At 37.4% G+C, this 15,324-nt stretch overlaps 1 protein-coding gene across 7 annotated transcripts in view; it reads left to right on the top strand.

Annotated features, from left to right (window-relative positions):
- The window catches only part of mapk10 (mitogen-activated protein kinase 10), a 50,455-nt gene extending 35,791 nt beyond the window's left edge, over positions 1–14,664 (top strand). For 3 of the 7 annotated variants that reach the window (XM_014006471.1, XM_014006468.1, XM_014006470.1), the window contains exons 9-14: positions 723–905; positions 4,539–4,663; positions 6,597–6,650; positions 6,927–6,990; positions 7,142–7,219; positions 10,502–14,664. In XM_014006471.1, coding sequence (XP_013861925.1) covers positions 723–905; positions 4,539–4,663; positions 6,597–6,650; positions 6,927–6,990; positions 7,142–7,219; positions 10,502–10,644 — 647 coding nt within the window. In that variant the 3' untranslated portion in view covers positions 10,645–14,664. Of the gene's footprint in view, positions 1–722; positions 906–4,538; positions 4,664–6,596; positions 6,651–6,926; positions 6,991–7,141; positions 7,250–10,496 lie in introns of all 7 variants that reach the window. The other 4 variants (XM_014006474.1, XM_014006473.1, XM_014006472.1 and 1 more) reach the window with 4 other exon arrangements.
- Positions 14,665–15,324: the final 660 nt, after the last annotated feature.

Here is a 15,324-nt window from a genome sequence, read left to right as displayed (position 1 = left end):
GTGTGTGTGTGTGTGTGTGTGTGTGTGTGTGTGTGTGTGTGTCCCCAGTGGACATGTGGTCAGTCGGCTGCATCTTTGGAGAAGTGATTAGAGGAACAGTGCTGTTCCCCGGGACTGACCGTATCCTTCAACTCTCTGCAACCTCCTCATTCTGATTTATATAGAACCAGACTCAACGTTAACCCTGGAGACAAGCAAAACATCCTAAAGTATCTGAGTGAACCAAACGTCCATGTGCCAGTGGATGGGTGGGGTTGGTAGGGGGGAGGCTCTGCGTGGCTCACAGCCAGCGTCTAATGGAGGCAGGGAAAGAGGTGGAAGTGTGAAACGTTTCAGCAAAATGAAGAAGTCAAGGCATCTCCTGTGGCTTTGGCTGCAAATTGCCTCATCTGGCACCATGTGTGAGAACATTAAGGGTGGTATTTGCAGCATGTAGAGGGGGGAGGAAAAGGCAAATATTTGATGTCAGATGGAAAGTGGAATGCAAGGTGTTCTCCACAGGTGCACACACAGTGAAGGCTCTATTTTCTATAAAAATATGTATGTATTATCGAGGTTTATCATCAGGTCTGTTCAGTCTGCTGCCTTTACGATTACCTCATATTTCCTTATGAAAATAAACACAACATAAAATCTAAAATCAGTGGCTTTCTGTGAAGGCGGTGGACTTCACAGGTTCACACTCCAGGTGTGTTTCTCTGAACCTTGACCTGCCGCTCCAGACATCGACCAGTGGAACAAGGTGATCGAGCAGCTGGGAACGCCCTCACCAGAGTTCATGAAGAAGCTCCAGCCCACAGTGAGGAACTACGTGGAGAACCGACCAAAGTACGCAGGCCTCACCTTCCCTAAGCTCTTCCCCGACTGCCTTTTCCCCGCTGACTCCGAGCACAACAAACTCAAAGGTGAGACGCTGTTTCGTTTCAGCAAAGCGTTCAAACACAGCATTCGAACTCATTAACCAGTGTGCTGGAATTTTAAAAACCAGTGAGATGAGTTGGCTAGAAGCACTATCACATGACTGTTCATGGTCAGACTGAGCGGCCATATTGTTCAGGGTGAGGACGAGCTGGTGAAGCTGATGTGGTAACATGACAGCACATCAGTGAAACTTTTGCTATTAACAACCATTATTTTTGATTAGATAGAAATGTTTGTCAGTACGTTATCATGTCAGGTACACACATCTGCAATGATTGATGTTTCTAATGGGCAAAAGTTAACTATTGAAAAACTATCATTTATGTGCAATATTACACTAAAATTTAGCCATAATAAAATGTTAACATTGAAAGCCCGCCTCTTCCAATATGGCGTCCGTACCATAGTGGTCAATTCACCCCATTGGCTTAAACGAATCAAATAAAGACTCTGGAATGAGCTATACTTTTAGTTATGAGGTAAATCATTGGTTACCTAGACACAATTTTACATACATTGGCTGCACAAACACACAAAACTCCCTTATGACAGCAGTGGTAACACCATCTTTACACTTTTAAGGACATAATCAAGACATTTTTTGACTGAGTTGCAATAAAATGTTGTGTAAATGCTGTCATTTGTTGTCTGTTCTGAATGTAAGAAAATGTGTTATTAATACCATCTCATTGTGTTTCCAAATGAAAATTTCAGGGTTTTTTTTCTCCAGCTGGTTTACAACAGTTGCACCCCAACAAGATACAGAATTTAAACATTTGAATATCCTGTTACACATTTGCTGCCTCACACAAAACAAGTTAGTAATTTAGAAGTTTTTCCTGAAACCGGGCCTATTTCAACAATTTTAAAAGTTTTTTTTTAATATTTCGTCTTCAAATTCCCAGTCCGAGAGCTGATTTTGCTCTACCTCAGCTCATGGTCTCCGCTCTTCTCTCTCAGCTGGGAAGCGATGAAGAAGAAAGTCCTCTGAATGCTGTTTTGTTGCCGTGCTCCTACATGAAAGCTCCTGACTTTCAAATCCCCACCAGTCTGGTTTTGTATTCGAGCTGCGCTCTGCTGGAGCGGCAGCGTTGAAGGGGAACGCACCCCGAGAGGCAGAGTGGGAAGGTGTGAGAGCCAGCCCCAGTGCTTCTGTTTGTTTCAGGCAGGAACTGAGTCAGACAGAAGGGAAACTCGTTGTGCTTTGCTTATTTTCAACCTACCAGACAGGGGGAAAAGAAGAGGACGGTGGGAGGAAGTTTTATAGAACTGCTCTGGTTTTGTCATTCACAAAACACACAAATGATAGTTGCACTTGTCTAATTTACATTTCTCTGCTTTAAACTGACTTCCTGTATATCTTAGGCGCTGTAGCCCTCAGTAATGATGGCAGAGCACCACGTAAACACACAGCAGCTGTTGCAATAATTACATAATTTCCTGGCTGCAATTATTTAGACAAACTTCAGCTACTTTGAATAATCACAGCATTCACCTTTATAAAGACACCAAGATGAAGACTAGAATTGAATTGTTTTTTTTCTATGTTTTAATAAACCATAGCAAAGGTTTTCCTCAAAGAGTTATACTTCTAATATTTAAATTAATCTGTGGGAAAGCATGTAAAACTATTACAAACCTTATTTTTGTGTTACAGAAAAGAGCTGTAAGAATTTTTACTAGAAAACATTACAGTCACCCATCAAATATATTATTTTATCAATTGAAATTATTGAATTTCCATGATTTGGTTGACTATAATGCTTTACAGGTTATGTATAAGGGTCACAAAAATATATTACCTTTAAACATCCAATTGGATTTTGTTAAGAGAGAGATTTGATGCAGTCTTAAGGGGATCGAGATGTTTGTGAAACCTAAATTTAGAACCAGTTTGAAGGAACGGTGTACTTCAATCCAAGGAATAAGATTATGGAACAATGATGTGAAAAATGCCAGATCAAGCTTTATGTTTCAGAAAATGATAAAAGTTGGTTTGTTAAAGAAATATAAAATAGTAAAATCAGAGTTGTAAAGTAACTAAGTACAAATACTTTGTTACTGTACTTAAGTAGAAATTTTGGTTTTCTGTACTTTACTTGAGTAATTATTTTTCAGCGTACTTTTCACTTTTACTCATTACAGTTTTGCACCACATTTATTTAAAAAAGGTAAGAAGTAGAAAGTTGTTACTCCTATTTTATTCCAAGTTGTTATTACTTAAAAAAAATACTATCCTGATAAATTGTGTCTCCTGGATAGAGTGAATTTAATTGTGGTTGGATGAGACGTATAAATATATACCATTCTGACACAGTATTACCTAGTACACAACCCATCACAGCTGCACGCCGTTAGAAAAAAAATTTTTTTTGGAGAAGTCACCTCCCAATAAATGTCATTTGGAAAATCTAATGGCTCACTTTTACTCATTACTTTTACTTTTAATACTTAAATAGATTTTGTGTCAGAAATTTACTTTTGATAAGTACAAAAAATATCAGATACTTTAAGACTTTTACTCAAGTAACAGTTTTAGAGAAAACTTTAATATTTACTGAAGAATTTTTATGATAAGATATTTAGACTTTTACTCAAGTATCACTTTATACAATGCATACAAAGTATAATGCTTATCTATACAAACTGTTGCTTGAAGGAGTTGATTTTGTTTTGTTGTTTGTTATTTGTAGAATATTATTGTTGGAATTTATTTGTTGGTTAAAAAGGGACGGATAATATAAGATGTTTTCTTCTTTCTGCTGCCTTTCATTTTATTTGAAATTTATATTATTTTATTGTAAACAGAATTTACTATTTTGTTTTTTCAAAGAAATTAATAATCTTTTTTAGATCATTTTTTTAAAGATTTTATTAGCCTTTATTTCCCCACAGAGAGGAAATTAATTCTCTGCATTTTACCCATCTCACATGTGAACACACGTGGAGCAGTGGGCTGCCAATTACAGCTCCCTGGGAGCAGCTGACGGGTTAAGGGCCTTGCTCAAGGGCTCACAGTGGAGTTGGTTGGTTCGGGGAGTTGAACCAGCAACCTTCCGATCACAAACTCATCTTCTCTAACCTTTTCAACCCCCCCCCCCCCCCCCCCCCGTTGTGGATAGGTCTTTAATTGACTTCAGTTGAAATTCTGCTTTTGTTTTTTCCCTCCATCAGAGCAGGCAGCAGTGTTTTTAATTAGTGCACATTTGAAATTCCTGCTTTTAAGCATTATTTTAATCCTACATGTTGTACTTTTTATTTTCAAAATGTCTCGGTTATGGTCGGCACATGCTTTTGCCCAGGGCAGCTTGTAGCTCACCATCAGTGGATGAATGGGTGAATGACTGTAGCGTGAAATGCTGGAGTCTGACTTGATAAAGTGCTTTATAAGTTCAAGCCATTGTTAATGACAAAATTCTGAAAAATAAACAGATGCAGCTTGAGGGAGGTAAACTGAATAAAGTATCAATGAAAGCATGTAAAAGTTGTAGAATTACTATTTGGATGCTTTATACTGTTATATATTTCTTTCAGTTTTCCTTTCAGTGATATAAGATGATCTTTTCTTTATTGGTCTGTAATCAGCTGGATGTTGTTTTGTCTCTTTCAACTCACAGCAAGCCAGGCCAGAGACCTGCTGTCTAAGATGCTGATCATTGATCCTGCTAAACGGATATCAGTGGACGAGGCGTTGCAGCACCCGTACATCAACGTGTGGTACGACCCAGCTGAGGTGGAGGCGGTGAGTGGTGCTGCCGGAGCTCAGTCTGGTTCTTTTCTGTTTAACTGGTCTGAGAGGAGGACTTCTGTTGTTTTTATTTATTTTTTCTGTCACAGAAGCATCTTATGATCCCTTTAAAGGGCTGCACAGTGTCAGACTGCTGGTGTTTCTGCTTGTTGCTGAAGCAAATTGTTTATTGGGACATTTAGAATGCGAATGACAAAGTATTTTAAAAAAGAGTTGAGTTGGTCCTCTGGGCAGGTTCTTCTTTGTCATTAACTTGTTTGTGCACCATGTAGAGGCACTGCAGTTTACCTGCAACTCCTCAGACTGAAGAAACAAAGTTTTTTCAACAAAGAACTCGTTCAGAAGTCCTATTCATCTTTCTTTTTTCTTCCTGGATTATTGAGATGCATCAGAAAGACAAAGTATTGGACACATTTGGTTCAACACAATTAATAAGATGAAAAAAGGGATTAATTACAAAATAAAATGTTATGTGAGCACAAAATAGACGGTTTTAATTTATATTTATTTTTGATAAATCCATGTTCGAAACAGACCAGCTCACTTTTGGAACATCTGTCCTGCTGAGGCCAGTCTGTAACGGTGCCTGACTGTTATATCAGAGGGATTGCTGTGGAAGAGGTGGTGTGTGTGTGTGTGTGTGTGTGTGTGTGTGTGTGTGTGTGTGTGTGNTGTGTGTGTGTGTGTGTGTGTGTGTGTGTGTGTGTGTGTGTGTGTGTGTGTGTGTGTTTAGAGTCTGAGCCAGGATCATGATAAGAAGGCTTGACTGGATGCCAGACAGCGTTTGTGTCCTGGTCGATGAAATGGTATCTCAGCAAATCAACGCAGCAGAAAAGTTCTCATCTTATCTCAGTCAGCTGTTTAATCCTGATTGTAAAAGTCTGATGTCATACATGGTCATATAAAATGTTCTGAAAATCAATATTTTTATCTGACTAACAGTAAATAACCTACTTCTTCCTTTTTATACCGCTTTTAAAGTATGTTTAACATCAACACGCACTGACCTTTTTGCTCAGTATGTTGTATTTGTCATAGATATTAAAACAGAGATAGGTAATCTGGTTTTTGCCCATCTGAAATATTTATAATTGGCTTATTTTTCTGTGGTCCTGACCTTTTTATATTACACTGAGTCATCTTTGCATTGATTTAAGCCCAAACGATTCTGTGTAAAAATAAAAACTCAAAATGAAATCAACGTGGAACACAGAATTCAAACTTCAACTAAAGGACAAACCCTAAAAAATACTGTAAGATCTGATACAGTATGATACAATACTGCACTCTGCAATACACAAAACAGTGCAATAAAATATTATACAACACAATCTGATACAGTATGTGACACAGTATGTTAATATGATACAATGTGATTCAATGCTATATGATCCATTCATTTTATTTTCCTCTAATTTCCTTTGTTGTTGGGAGCTGGTGCCTATCTTACAATGCAGTAAATACATTACATATGATGTGATACTATGTAATAAAATATACTATACAAGACATAATAATAACAAGATAATAAAATGTGTTATAATACATGTGATAAAAATGTAAACAATGCATATACAGTAGAAATAAGCAGTTTAATACAATACAATACACAAAATGGTATATGATGCAATATAATACCATACAATACATTATAGTACAATAAAACAAAGCACAACATCACAATAATACATTACGTTATTATTTGGAACTTTGTTGTCTCTTGGGGATTATAGTTTTAGTCTCTCTGAATACTTTCTTTCACAGAATGTCTTTGAATTTATAGACGGGTTGCAAAAACGTACTTAATAAAATAAAATGCAAAGTCTTTTTAATATAAATATACTCAAAAAATATCTCAAGCACTGAATTCTGCTATCTTTTTTTTTGCTTTCCCTTTTTTAACAATTATCTCCTTTTTTAATATCAGCCTGTGAGAGTTTGTGCTGAGGAGAGAAAATTACACGTCACGAAAGATTCAAAGGTTGTTGATCTCATTATTTTTAATCATGTTTCAGGAGTAAAAAAGTGATTTAGTAAAAAAAAAGCATGGTTGCATCTTAAAAAGATGAAACAGTTCTTGTAGTAAAGCAGAATTTTTTTTTTATATTATTATGAGTTCTGAAGCAGGGTCAAACTAATTAAATAAAATGTTGTCTAGGAAAATGTTTTTATTAAAGGCCCAATGTCCTGTTATATCATTACCATGTGATAATCTGAACAGTTTCTGATACGTGGTGTATTTCCTCTGACTCTTCAGCCTCCACCTCAGATCTACGACAAGCAGCTGGATGAACGAGAACACTCAATTGATGAGTGGAAAGGTAAGAGAAAACATTTTATCACAACAGGAGGTCATACTAATTACTTAGTAGTATAATAACCTGCTTATTCTAATTAAAGTTTTATGTTTTGGTTATAAACAGTTGAGTTTTGGCCTCTTTGTGTGATGTTTCATCCCTCACTGTTTGCCAGAATTAATCTATAAAGAAGTGATGAACTTTGAGGAGAGAACGAAGAATGGCGTTGTGAAGGGACAACCTTCACCTTCAGGTACTCTCAGTGCATAAGCCTAATCGCTCTGTAAGTGAATTTACTACAACCTTACTGGAGTTTTCCCCCTTTTGTTAACAGAGAGTACCATTGTGCTGTTGGCCATGTGTCTTTGTCGCTTGCATCTCCAGTTCTGTGTTGTTCAGTTCCAAGTGCTTTATATGTTAAACTGAAATGATAACAAAAAACAATCTGCACAGAATATGTGATGACAAATGTTTTGCATGTTTTTGTTTCTGCGTGTCACATATCATAACTCAAGGTTTGGGTTCTGTAGTTCCCCTGGGCAATCAGTGTTAAACTGTAGCAGATTTTCCATAAGAAAGCATGTGCTGTTCTTAATGTTCACCACTAGATGGCAGTGAAGAGTTATGTTTAAACAAACCTGTCAGATTTCATAAAAAATAATAAAAAAATAAAGTAAAAATGGCTTTTTATTTAGGCACAGCGACACCTGCTGGTCAGAAAAGACAAGCAAGGTTTAAAATCTGTTTAAACTTCGATTAGTGGTTTTAAAATTCAAATAGTATTTAAACTTTATAATCCATTTATATAAAGAATGAAATAAGTTTTAAAAAACTATTTTTTTGCAATCCTTCTAATTTTGCTTCATCTCTTGCTACAACCTTCATTTTTTTCCTTGTCTGCATCCTTTTGTAATTAAGGAGGTTCTGCTGCTGCTCAGTGTTTCAGACACACTGCAGGAGCTGCAGACAGAATTTCACTGAAGCAGAGAAGCAGAAAGAAAACATCATGCTTTAATCAGAATCTTTGTTTATTTTTACTCCACATTTCATATTTTAAATAGAGATTTGTGGTTCAGAATTGTGATGGAAATTAATAATAATAATAATAATTGTTATTATTATTGTATTTTTTGGCATTTTAAAGAGTGATATCAAGCTGTTCTTGCAGTTTAAATTTTGCTCTATTTACTCTTTCTGTATCTGCAAGAGTTAATGCCAGCTGCTGATACTGCCTTGTTTTCAGCTTTTTAGTTTTTTTTCTGCATCTACTTTAAGCTGCTGCCTCATACGGGACAAGCACAAACTTCACAAATCCGCTTAAATCCGTGTATTTGGGTTGTGTACTGTAACTGCTCCACTCTGGAATCTTTTTTTTTTTTTTTTTTGGCTGGAAAATGAGAAAAAAATATTTATGCAGGTGTGTGACTGGGAATTGAAATTCTTCGCTTAACGCTCATGGAGTAAAAAGTCATCTTGGATGCAGAAAGAGTAAATCCAGCTTGCTATAAGGCTGTGTTTTTATTAGAAAAATATGTAAAACGAATTAAAAAGCAAAAGCTTTTTTTGTTATATTAGTACACTACAAGCTGGAGAATTACAAATGTTGCAACACAAGAACAAAAGTCCTGTTCGTGGAAATTAAAGGAATAGTTAAGACCTTTCAAAACGTTCAGTGATGAGATTAGTAACAATTATCTTACCTGTTGTAAATTGTGCTGTAATCTTTAATTCATGATTCAATCTGAGTGCTGTGATGGGATTACAAAACGATCACTGATGCCTTTTGCTCCTCTTAAAACTTAATTGTTTGTGGTTTATTTTATATAAATAAACACAGATTTATATATTTCCATGCCTAATAAAGGGTGTACAATAACAACTATGCTGATGATTGGCATATGCTAACTTAACATTGAACATGTCATAGGAATGTGATTGAAGTTATAACTTCAAATATTATTTACAGTATATTCTTCAGAGTTCAGCAAAGAGAAGATAAAAAAGATGTGAAATCAGACAGTTTTACTGCAGCACGCTTCTTCCACAGGAAGCTACGGAAACTCGACAGGGACAAAAAGCACAGCTCGGTTTCCAACCCTGCTGATTCCTCTAAAGTGGCAGCACAGATCAACGCTAACAAAAAGATTTTTGACACTGATTTTGCTTCAGACACTTCCTGTTTTGTAAAACATCTAAAAACAGATTTGACCTCCCATCACCTCTGAGTTTGAAGAAACAGAGTTTAGTTCTGACAGACTTATCAGTTACTGACTCATCAAGACCAACTTTACCTCAAAAATACCGCTTCATGCAAATGCTATAAACCTTTATGTTCTGTCATTTTTATTTATTTATTTATTTATTTTTGCATTACACTAAACAGAAGTGTTGTAATATTACTGCAGGAAGTGCCCCAGAGGTGGTACAGCTAGCTGCTGCTGCCACTATTTGCACTTGAAAAATTGTTTGAGATTTGAGACCACAACGATTCACATTGGTCTTAGCTCCACATAGACTAGCTGGCAACTGGCTCATCAGACCCCTCAGGATTAGACATATTTCTCCAAGTGGAGGTCTTCATAGAGCTACAGGTAAGATATTATTTGCTCATTATCCACAACAGAGCCATCGCTTTGCAACAGAATTGCCAATACCAACTACAATTTGTTTGTCTTTATTTTCCTCTGGCACTGGGTCAGACTCTGGCTCCAACATGTGGACCCATCTTAAACACTTAAATAAAACATTTCTGCGCTATAGTTGTAAACCCCTCTATCAAACCAGAATGAATCGCTCTGGAAGCTGGAGGGAGGCGGGGTGTGAAGCACCTCGTTTGGATTTAAAGAGACAGCCTCAAAGCGAGTTGATCTGAGACACACCTCAGAACGGGGTGAAGGAGGGGCTTGTGGAGCTACAAAAAGGAGGAGTTCAGACCAAAGCATTGCAGTTCCACTTTATATAGACCCCAACTGAATGATTTGTGAAAAAGAAGGATTTAAAAGCAGGATGAGTCTCCTTGAAGCATTCTTGGATCTCTGAATAATTAAGTGCTGGCCTAGCAGATTAAATGAAGTGTTTTCTGCTGACTGCTTCTGACTTCCCACCAAGATCAATACCTGGAAATTGAAATATTATTTCAATAACTTACAAACTGACTTGCACCAGTATAGCAAAGAGTAAGTGGTGTTCTCATAAAGATATAAAACAACAAAAATGTCGACAAAAGAACTTACTGATGACATTTTAAGTGCTCACAACAACGCTGCAGACTGCTCAATCTTTGCAGTCTTTAATGATTTTCCTGTGGAGCTCACTGGACCCAAACCTCAGCCCCCCTCTCCTCTTTATGCAGCGTCGTCCCTCGGCTGCTTTCAATATTGTTCCTGTCCTCGCCCAACAGTTCATCTCACCGTGCCTTCTGTGTGTGCTTGCAAAAAAATAAAAAAATCTCTTTTATTCATTGATTTATTTTTGCTTGCCTTGTCGCTCTTCTCCGTTTTGACCCCCTCTGCTGCTGTTCATTCCCGTAGCACAGGTGCAGCCGTGAACAGCAGCGAGAGCCTCCCTCCCTCCTCCTCTATCAACGACATCTCCTCCATGTCCACCGACCAGACCCTGGCCTCAGACACCGACAGCAGCCTGGAGACCTCCGCGGGACCCCTGGGGTGTTGCAGGTGACTATCCGCCTGCCTGCGCAACCCCGTGTTCTTCCGGCGGTGAAGAACCCAACAAATACGACTTTCAAATTAAAACAATTTCAAAAAAATGATAATAAAAATACAAAAAGATGAATATGTTCTGAATGAAAATGTCAATTATGTAATAATTGGAAAACCGATGAAGCCTGTGCATCGTCACTCACAAGAGCAGTGGTGTTTAATGAAGCCGATGAGCTGAGATATAATGTTAATGATCATCTAGTTGCTTTGCTGCAAATCTTGTATATGGCTTCCAAATGAAAAACGACCGAGTGCTTCGACTTGCATCTCCTTTAAAGTGCATTTTGGCTGGCTTCTGGTTTTCCTGAACAGCGTTTACGGTTGAACGTTGTGGCAAGGTGGGCTTCCGTTGTGCTCACCACTCCTGCTAAAAACAAGCTTTCCCTGGTTCTCTACTTAATAGCATTGCCTTTTTTTTGTTTGTTGTTTTTAACACTTCCCACCCATCCAATCCACAATCTTAAATGTTAGGTTGCCAGATATGTTTCCAGCTCCATGTAAATACTGTAACTCTGTCCAGCTGAAGGGCAGTCAGAGTGGGACTGATGGCCAGTACACTGGGAGTTTGTGTAGTTTATTTATTTTTTTATTGGCTTCCTAACTAGCGCACACCTTGCCACATCACTTCTGTCCACCTCGGTTGCTCCTGCCTATCGCTGTAGTCGTGCATGGTTAGATTTAAATCTCACTGTATGCTAAAAGTAAAAAAAAAGGTCTCTATAAGGACTTTGTTTATGTACAATGTAAACTAACTCCACTGCTGACATGAAGGGATAAAAAAAGACTTCTAATCAGAATTGAGGTCAGGACTTAAAGGGCGCACAGAAATAAATAATTCGGATTGTGCACTGTGTTTGAAAGGCCTCCCGAAACGGTCCCTCCAGCACCCCACAGGCTGCCCCGCTGCCCCTTTGGAGACATGCAGAGGGGAAATCCCTTTCACCGTGGGGGGGTTGTCTCCTTTTATTTGACTCCTTAAAAAAAACTAAACAAGACAAAAGTGATACAGTAAGGAGTATATAGGCGAGGCGAGTGTTAACTTTGTAGCAACACGTTACGTAAAAAGAAACTTGCACATTTCATCATCAAAACAATCTTTCAGCATTTAAATGCAATTTTATTTTTAATGCTGACAGCTGGATTCCTCAGCAGCTCCTTCGTTTCTTTATACTGACGGGTGAAATCTGAATATGGCAAGTGCCTTTTGGAGTGAAGCACTGCGGATGCAGGGAATAGATGCATGCACTTTTTGGGTCGCGGGTCTGTGCAGATGCAGAACATATTTTCTCACAGTGCATCATTCAGTTCATTTCTTTTTTTAATGTTTTGGTTTGTTTGCTACTTTAGATTCTTTCTAGCACAATTTTCCACTAACATGAAAAAAAGGGACATTAGTCGTTCCCAAATTTGGGGATTCAAAGGAATCGAAATCATATTTGCCCATTTAAATTTAGACTCCAACTGTTGCAAAAAGACCAAATCAGTCGTCACAAATTGACAATAAAACGGTTGGTGAGGCTCTTTTAAATGTCTCATTAGTGATGATTGCACGAGTCTCTGCCACTCTGGAAACCACCGGTTTAGGAGACAGAAAAGACAAGAGGTAGCCTCTTGTCTTTTCTGCCTGTATTTACATTTCACTTTAAGCAGTGCAGTTTGAAGCACTAGATTTTTAAGTTTTTAACGTAACTTTAAATAAACGTAAGTCTCGCGCTCAAACAGAAAAGAAAAACATTAAATGCTTCAGAGGTTTTCTTAAATTAAGGTAGATCTAAATACAATCATTTAAAATTCTGATGTTTCAAAAACGTGTAACGATCAGTCCTACAACATGTACTGTGGAATCAGAAAAAAGTAAAATAATAATAAAAAATAATACTTTTTAACTGAACTATTTTTATTTCAGTCTAAATCTTTCCACAGTTTGTCTGATTTGAAAAATCTGAATTCTAAATACAGCACAAAGCAGAAAAGTAAAGAAAAAAATATCTTATTAATTTGATTATTTGGATTTACTTTGAGAAGTTGCACTTCATCAACAACTGTAGGCTGTATTAGTTTGAACAAAACATAATTTACGCATCATTTCTAAACTAAATTCCTCACTAATGCTTACAGATAATGAAACATCTGTATGTTCTTGAAAATCCCCACACTTCTACGTACCATTTAACATATTATACACACAGTCCTCCTCCAAACGGCAACACTGTTAACACTCTTTAGCCTGCAGCTCGTAAAGAGGGAAGGAACCCCAAAAAACGAAATCACAGTTTTTTATTTTTTCCTGAGGGCGACTGAGGTCGGCGTCTCGTCTCCAGAATAAGCTACGGCAGGCTTGGCTCTCTGTTCAGGGTCTGGGCCAGGGCAATCCTTCAAAAACAGGGTGCAGCTTTGAAATTCTTTGTGTTTAAAAAAAATACAAATGTTTGATGAAATATCTCAGTTGAACTTGGCTCCTATATAAATATATATATATAAACCACAGATACACACAGTAGTGTTGCAGTTTTTTCTACAGGGGCGTTTTGACCCATGTAACCATGTTCTTTTATCCAACATGTTCCTGCTCACTTAGAACTATTGATAGGTCTTAATGTGTTTCTTTCCCCACCTTCGTTTTCTGAATGTGAACTGTTGACGTCCCTCCAGACAATTCTGTTGTGATCAAAGGTGCTCCTGGGTTCTGGTTAATGCGTCTGAAGGAGCGTAAAAAACGCTGAATGTAAGAAATGAACGGTTTCCACAAACGACACCGCTGCTCTGCTCGTTGTTTGAAATGAACCAGCACGCCACACGAAAACAGTTTGATGTGATCTGACATTTGGATATTTTCAATTCAACCTGACGTCTGCGCGACTGCTTTGAAGACGTTGATGTTAATGAGAGAAGTGAGTGCAGCTGTGCGTTTGGGAGTCGTTCACGTGCTGATGTTCAGTCTCATTAACCACCAGACGAGGAAAAACTGTCCATCTCGATTCTGTTTGTCCCGAAGGTCTCGAAGCATTGCCGTGGGAAGTGGTCTTACACAACAAGGTGCTGTGCTAACGCGTAAAAAGCGAGAAAAACTGAACTACGCCAAAAACAGGAAGTTCATCTCTGCCATTGAGTCCAAAATATAAATGGATTATAAGCCTACACAACACTAGTGAAAACATTTATGTCACTCATTCCCTTTAGATTTCATTATTTTTGAGTTTTTTTCACCCATTGGGAAGCTGTGGCACCCTGAGCACCCTCAGTTCCCACGGCCTTGTCTATCAGATCTCTTGTACCATATCCAATGAAGTTCACATCTATCCAACAGATGTTCGTTTGTAATCTGAAGATGACTGACTTGTCATTTTAGCCATAATATTACGCAAATACGAACACTAAAAAAAGGTAAAGTAGTTGTCACAATTTAGGATACTGTATGTCTTGTACTTTAAACTCATCGGACTCATTACTAGTGATTCCCACCTTACCGATGGTCACTTTTTCTCTCAGAAGTCCATTGTAAATACTAACAATCCAACGACGCAATAAACCTTTTATTGCACTCAGACAGGGAGGCAAGCTTCTGCAGAGGGTCAGGTGATGCGACGACGTTTCGAGTCTTTAACTGTGCAAATCTCCGCCGATGAAAACTCTGTATAGCTCATCTGAATCAGGTGATGTTGTTATCTTTTCAGACTCCTTTCTCGTTTCTTTTACTTCCGTGCTGTTTTAACGAATTACCCCTTTGACATTGTCAGGTTGAAAAACAAAAAGAAACTGTAACTGGTTCACGCTGATCTTAAAAGCTTCAGACTATAGCGTTTCAAGTCCGAAAAAATAAAATAAAAAAGTAAAAAAAACGGCAAAATAAACGCAAACAAAATTAAAAAAAACTGAAAGCTGTTGCTGTAAACACAACATTTTAAAGGAACTGTGTATGTACAAATAGTATATGTATGTGATTGAAAATAAACAAAATCTGATCTTGGACTATGATAAATCTTTTGTCTTTTATTTGCTCATCCTTTTTTTTTTTCATTTTCACAACTAGTTTTGTAGTTTTGCAAAACCTACAGTCTCTAGCAGGAGGTCAAAGTGTAACCTGAACTAATGCCACAAAATAAAGCAAAAGTAAAGAACGTCTTTTCAATTTGCTAAAATTTTATTAAAAAACAAACACATAAAAATGAATGTTCTCTTGTGAATTTATAGGACATGTGTTCTTGCCAAAAATATTTACAAAAAATATGTTTTCAACACAAAAATTGGTATTAATAAGTTTAAAAAAGCCTAATTTAAACATATCTTGGCTCACATTCAAATTTTCTTTGATTAACTATTTCATACATAAAAAGAAGAGGAAACCTTACTTGTTGAACGCATTTAAAATTGAGGAAAAATAATTCCACGCGCCTTTTATTTTTTTGTGTCAAGATGAAGCAAATACATTGTTTAATTTAATATGTCTAAGCTTGATCAACAAACCAATTTTACTAAAGATGAATCTGATTCAATGAAACCCTCCTGCTGCTCTCGGGTCAAAGTGACTCATGAGGCCTTAGTGTTAGGACTGGGTTTAAGTTATTTTCCTTGTGAAAAACTATCTTTCTTTAAAATTGAGAGATTTGACACACACACACACACACACACACACACACAC

This window comes from Austrofundulus limnaeus, unplaced genomic scaffold (genome assembly GCF_001266775.1).
Source record: "Austrofundulus limnaeus strain Quisiro unplaced genomic scaffold, Austrofundulus_limnaeus-1.0 Scaffold36, whole genome shotgun sequence".
NCBI lineage: Eukaryota > Metazoa > Chordata > Actinopteri > Cyprinodontiformes > Rivulidae > Austrofundulus > Austrofundulus limnaeus.
This window is presented reverse-complemented; position numbering and strand designations above follow the sequence as displayed.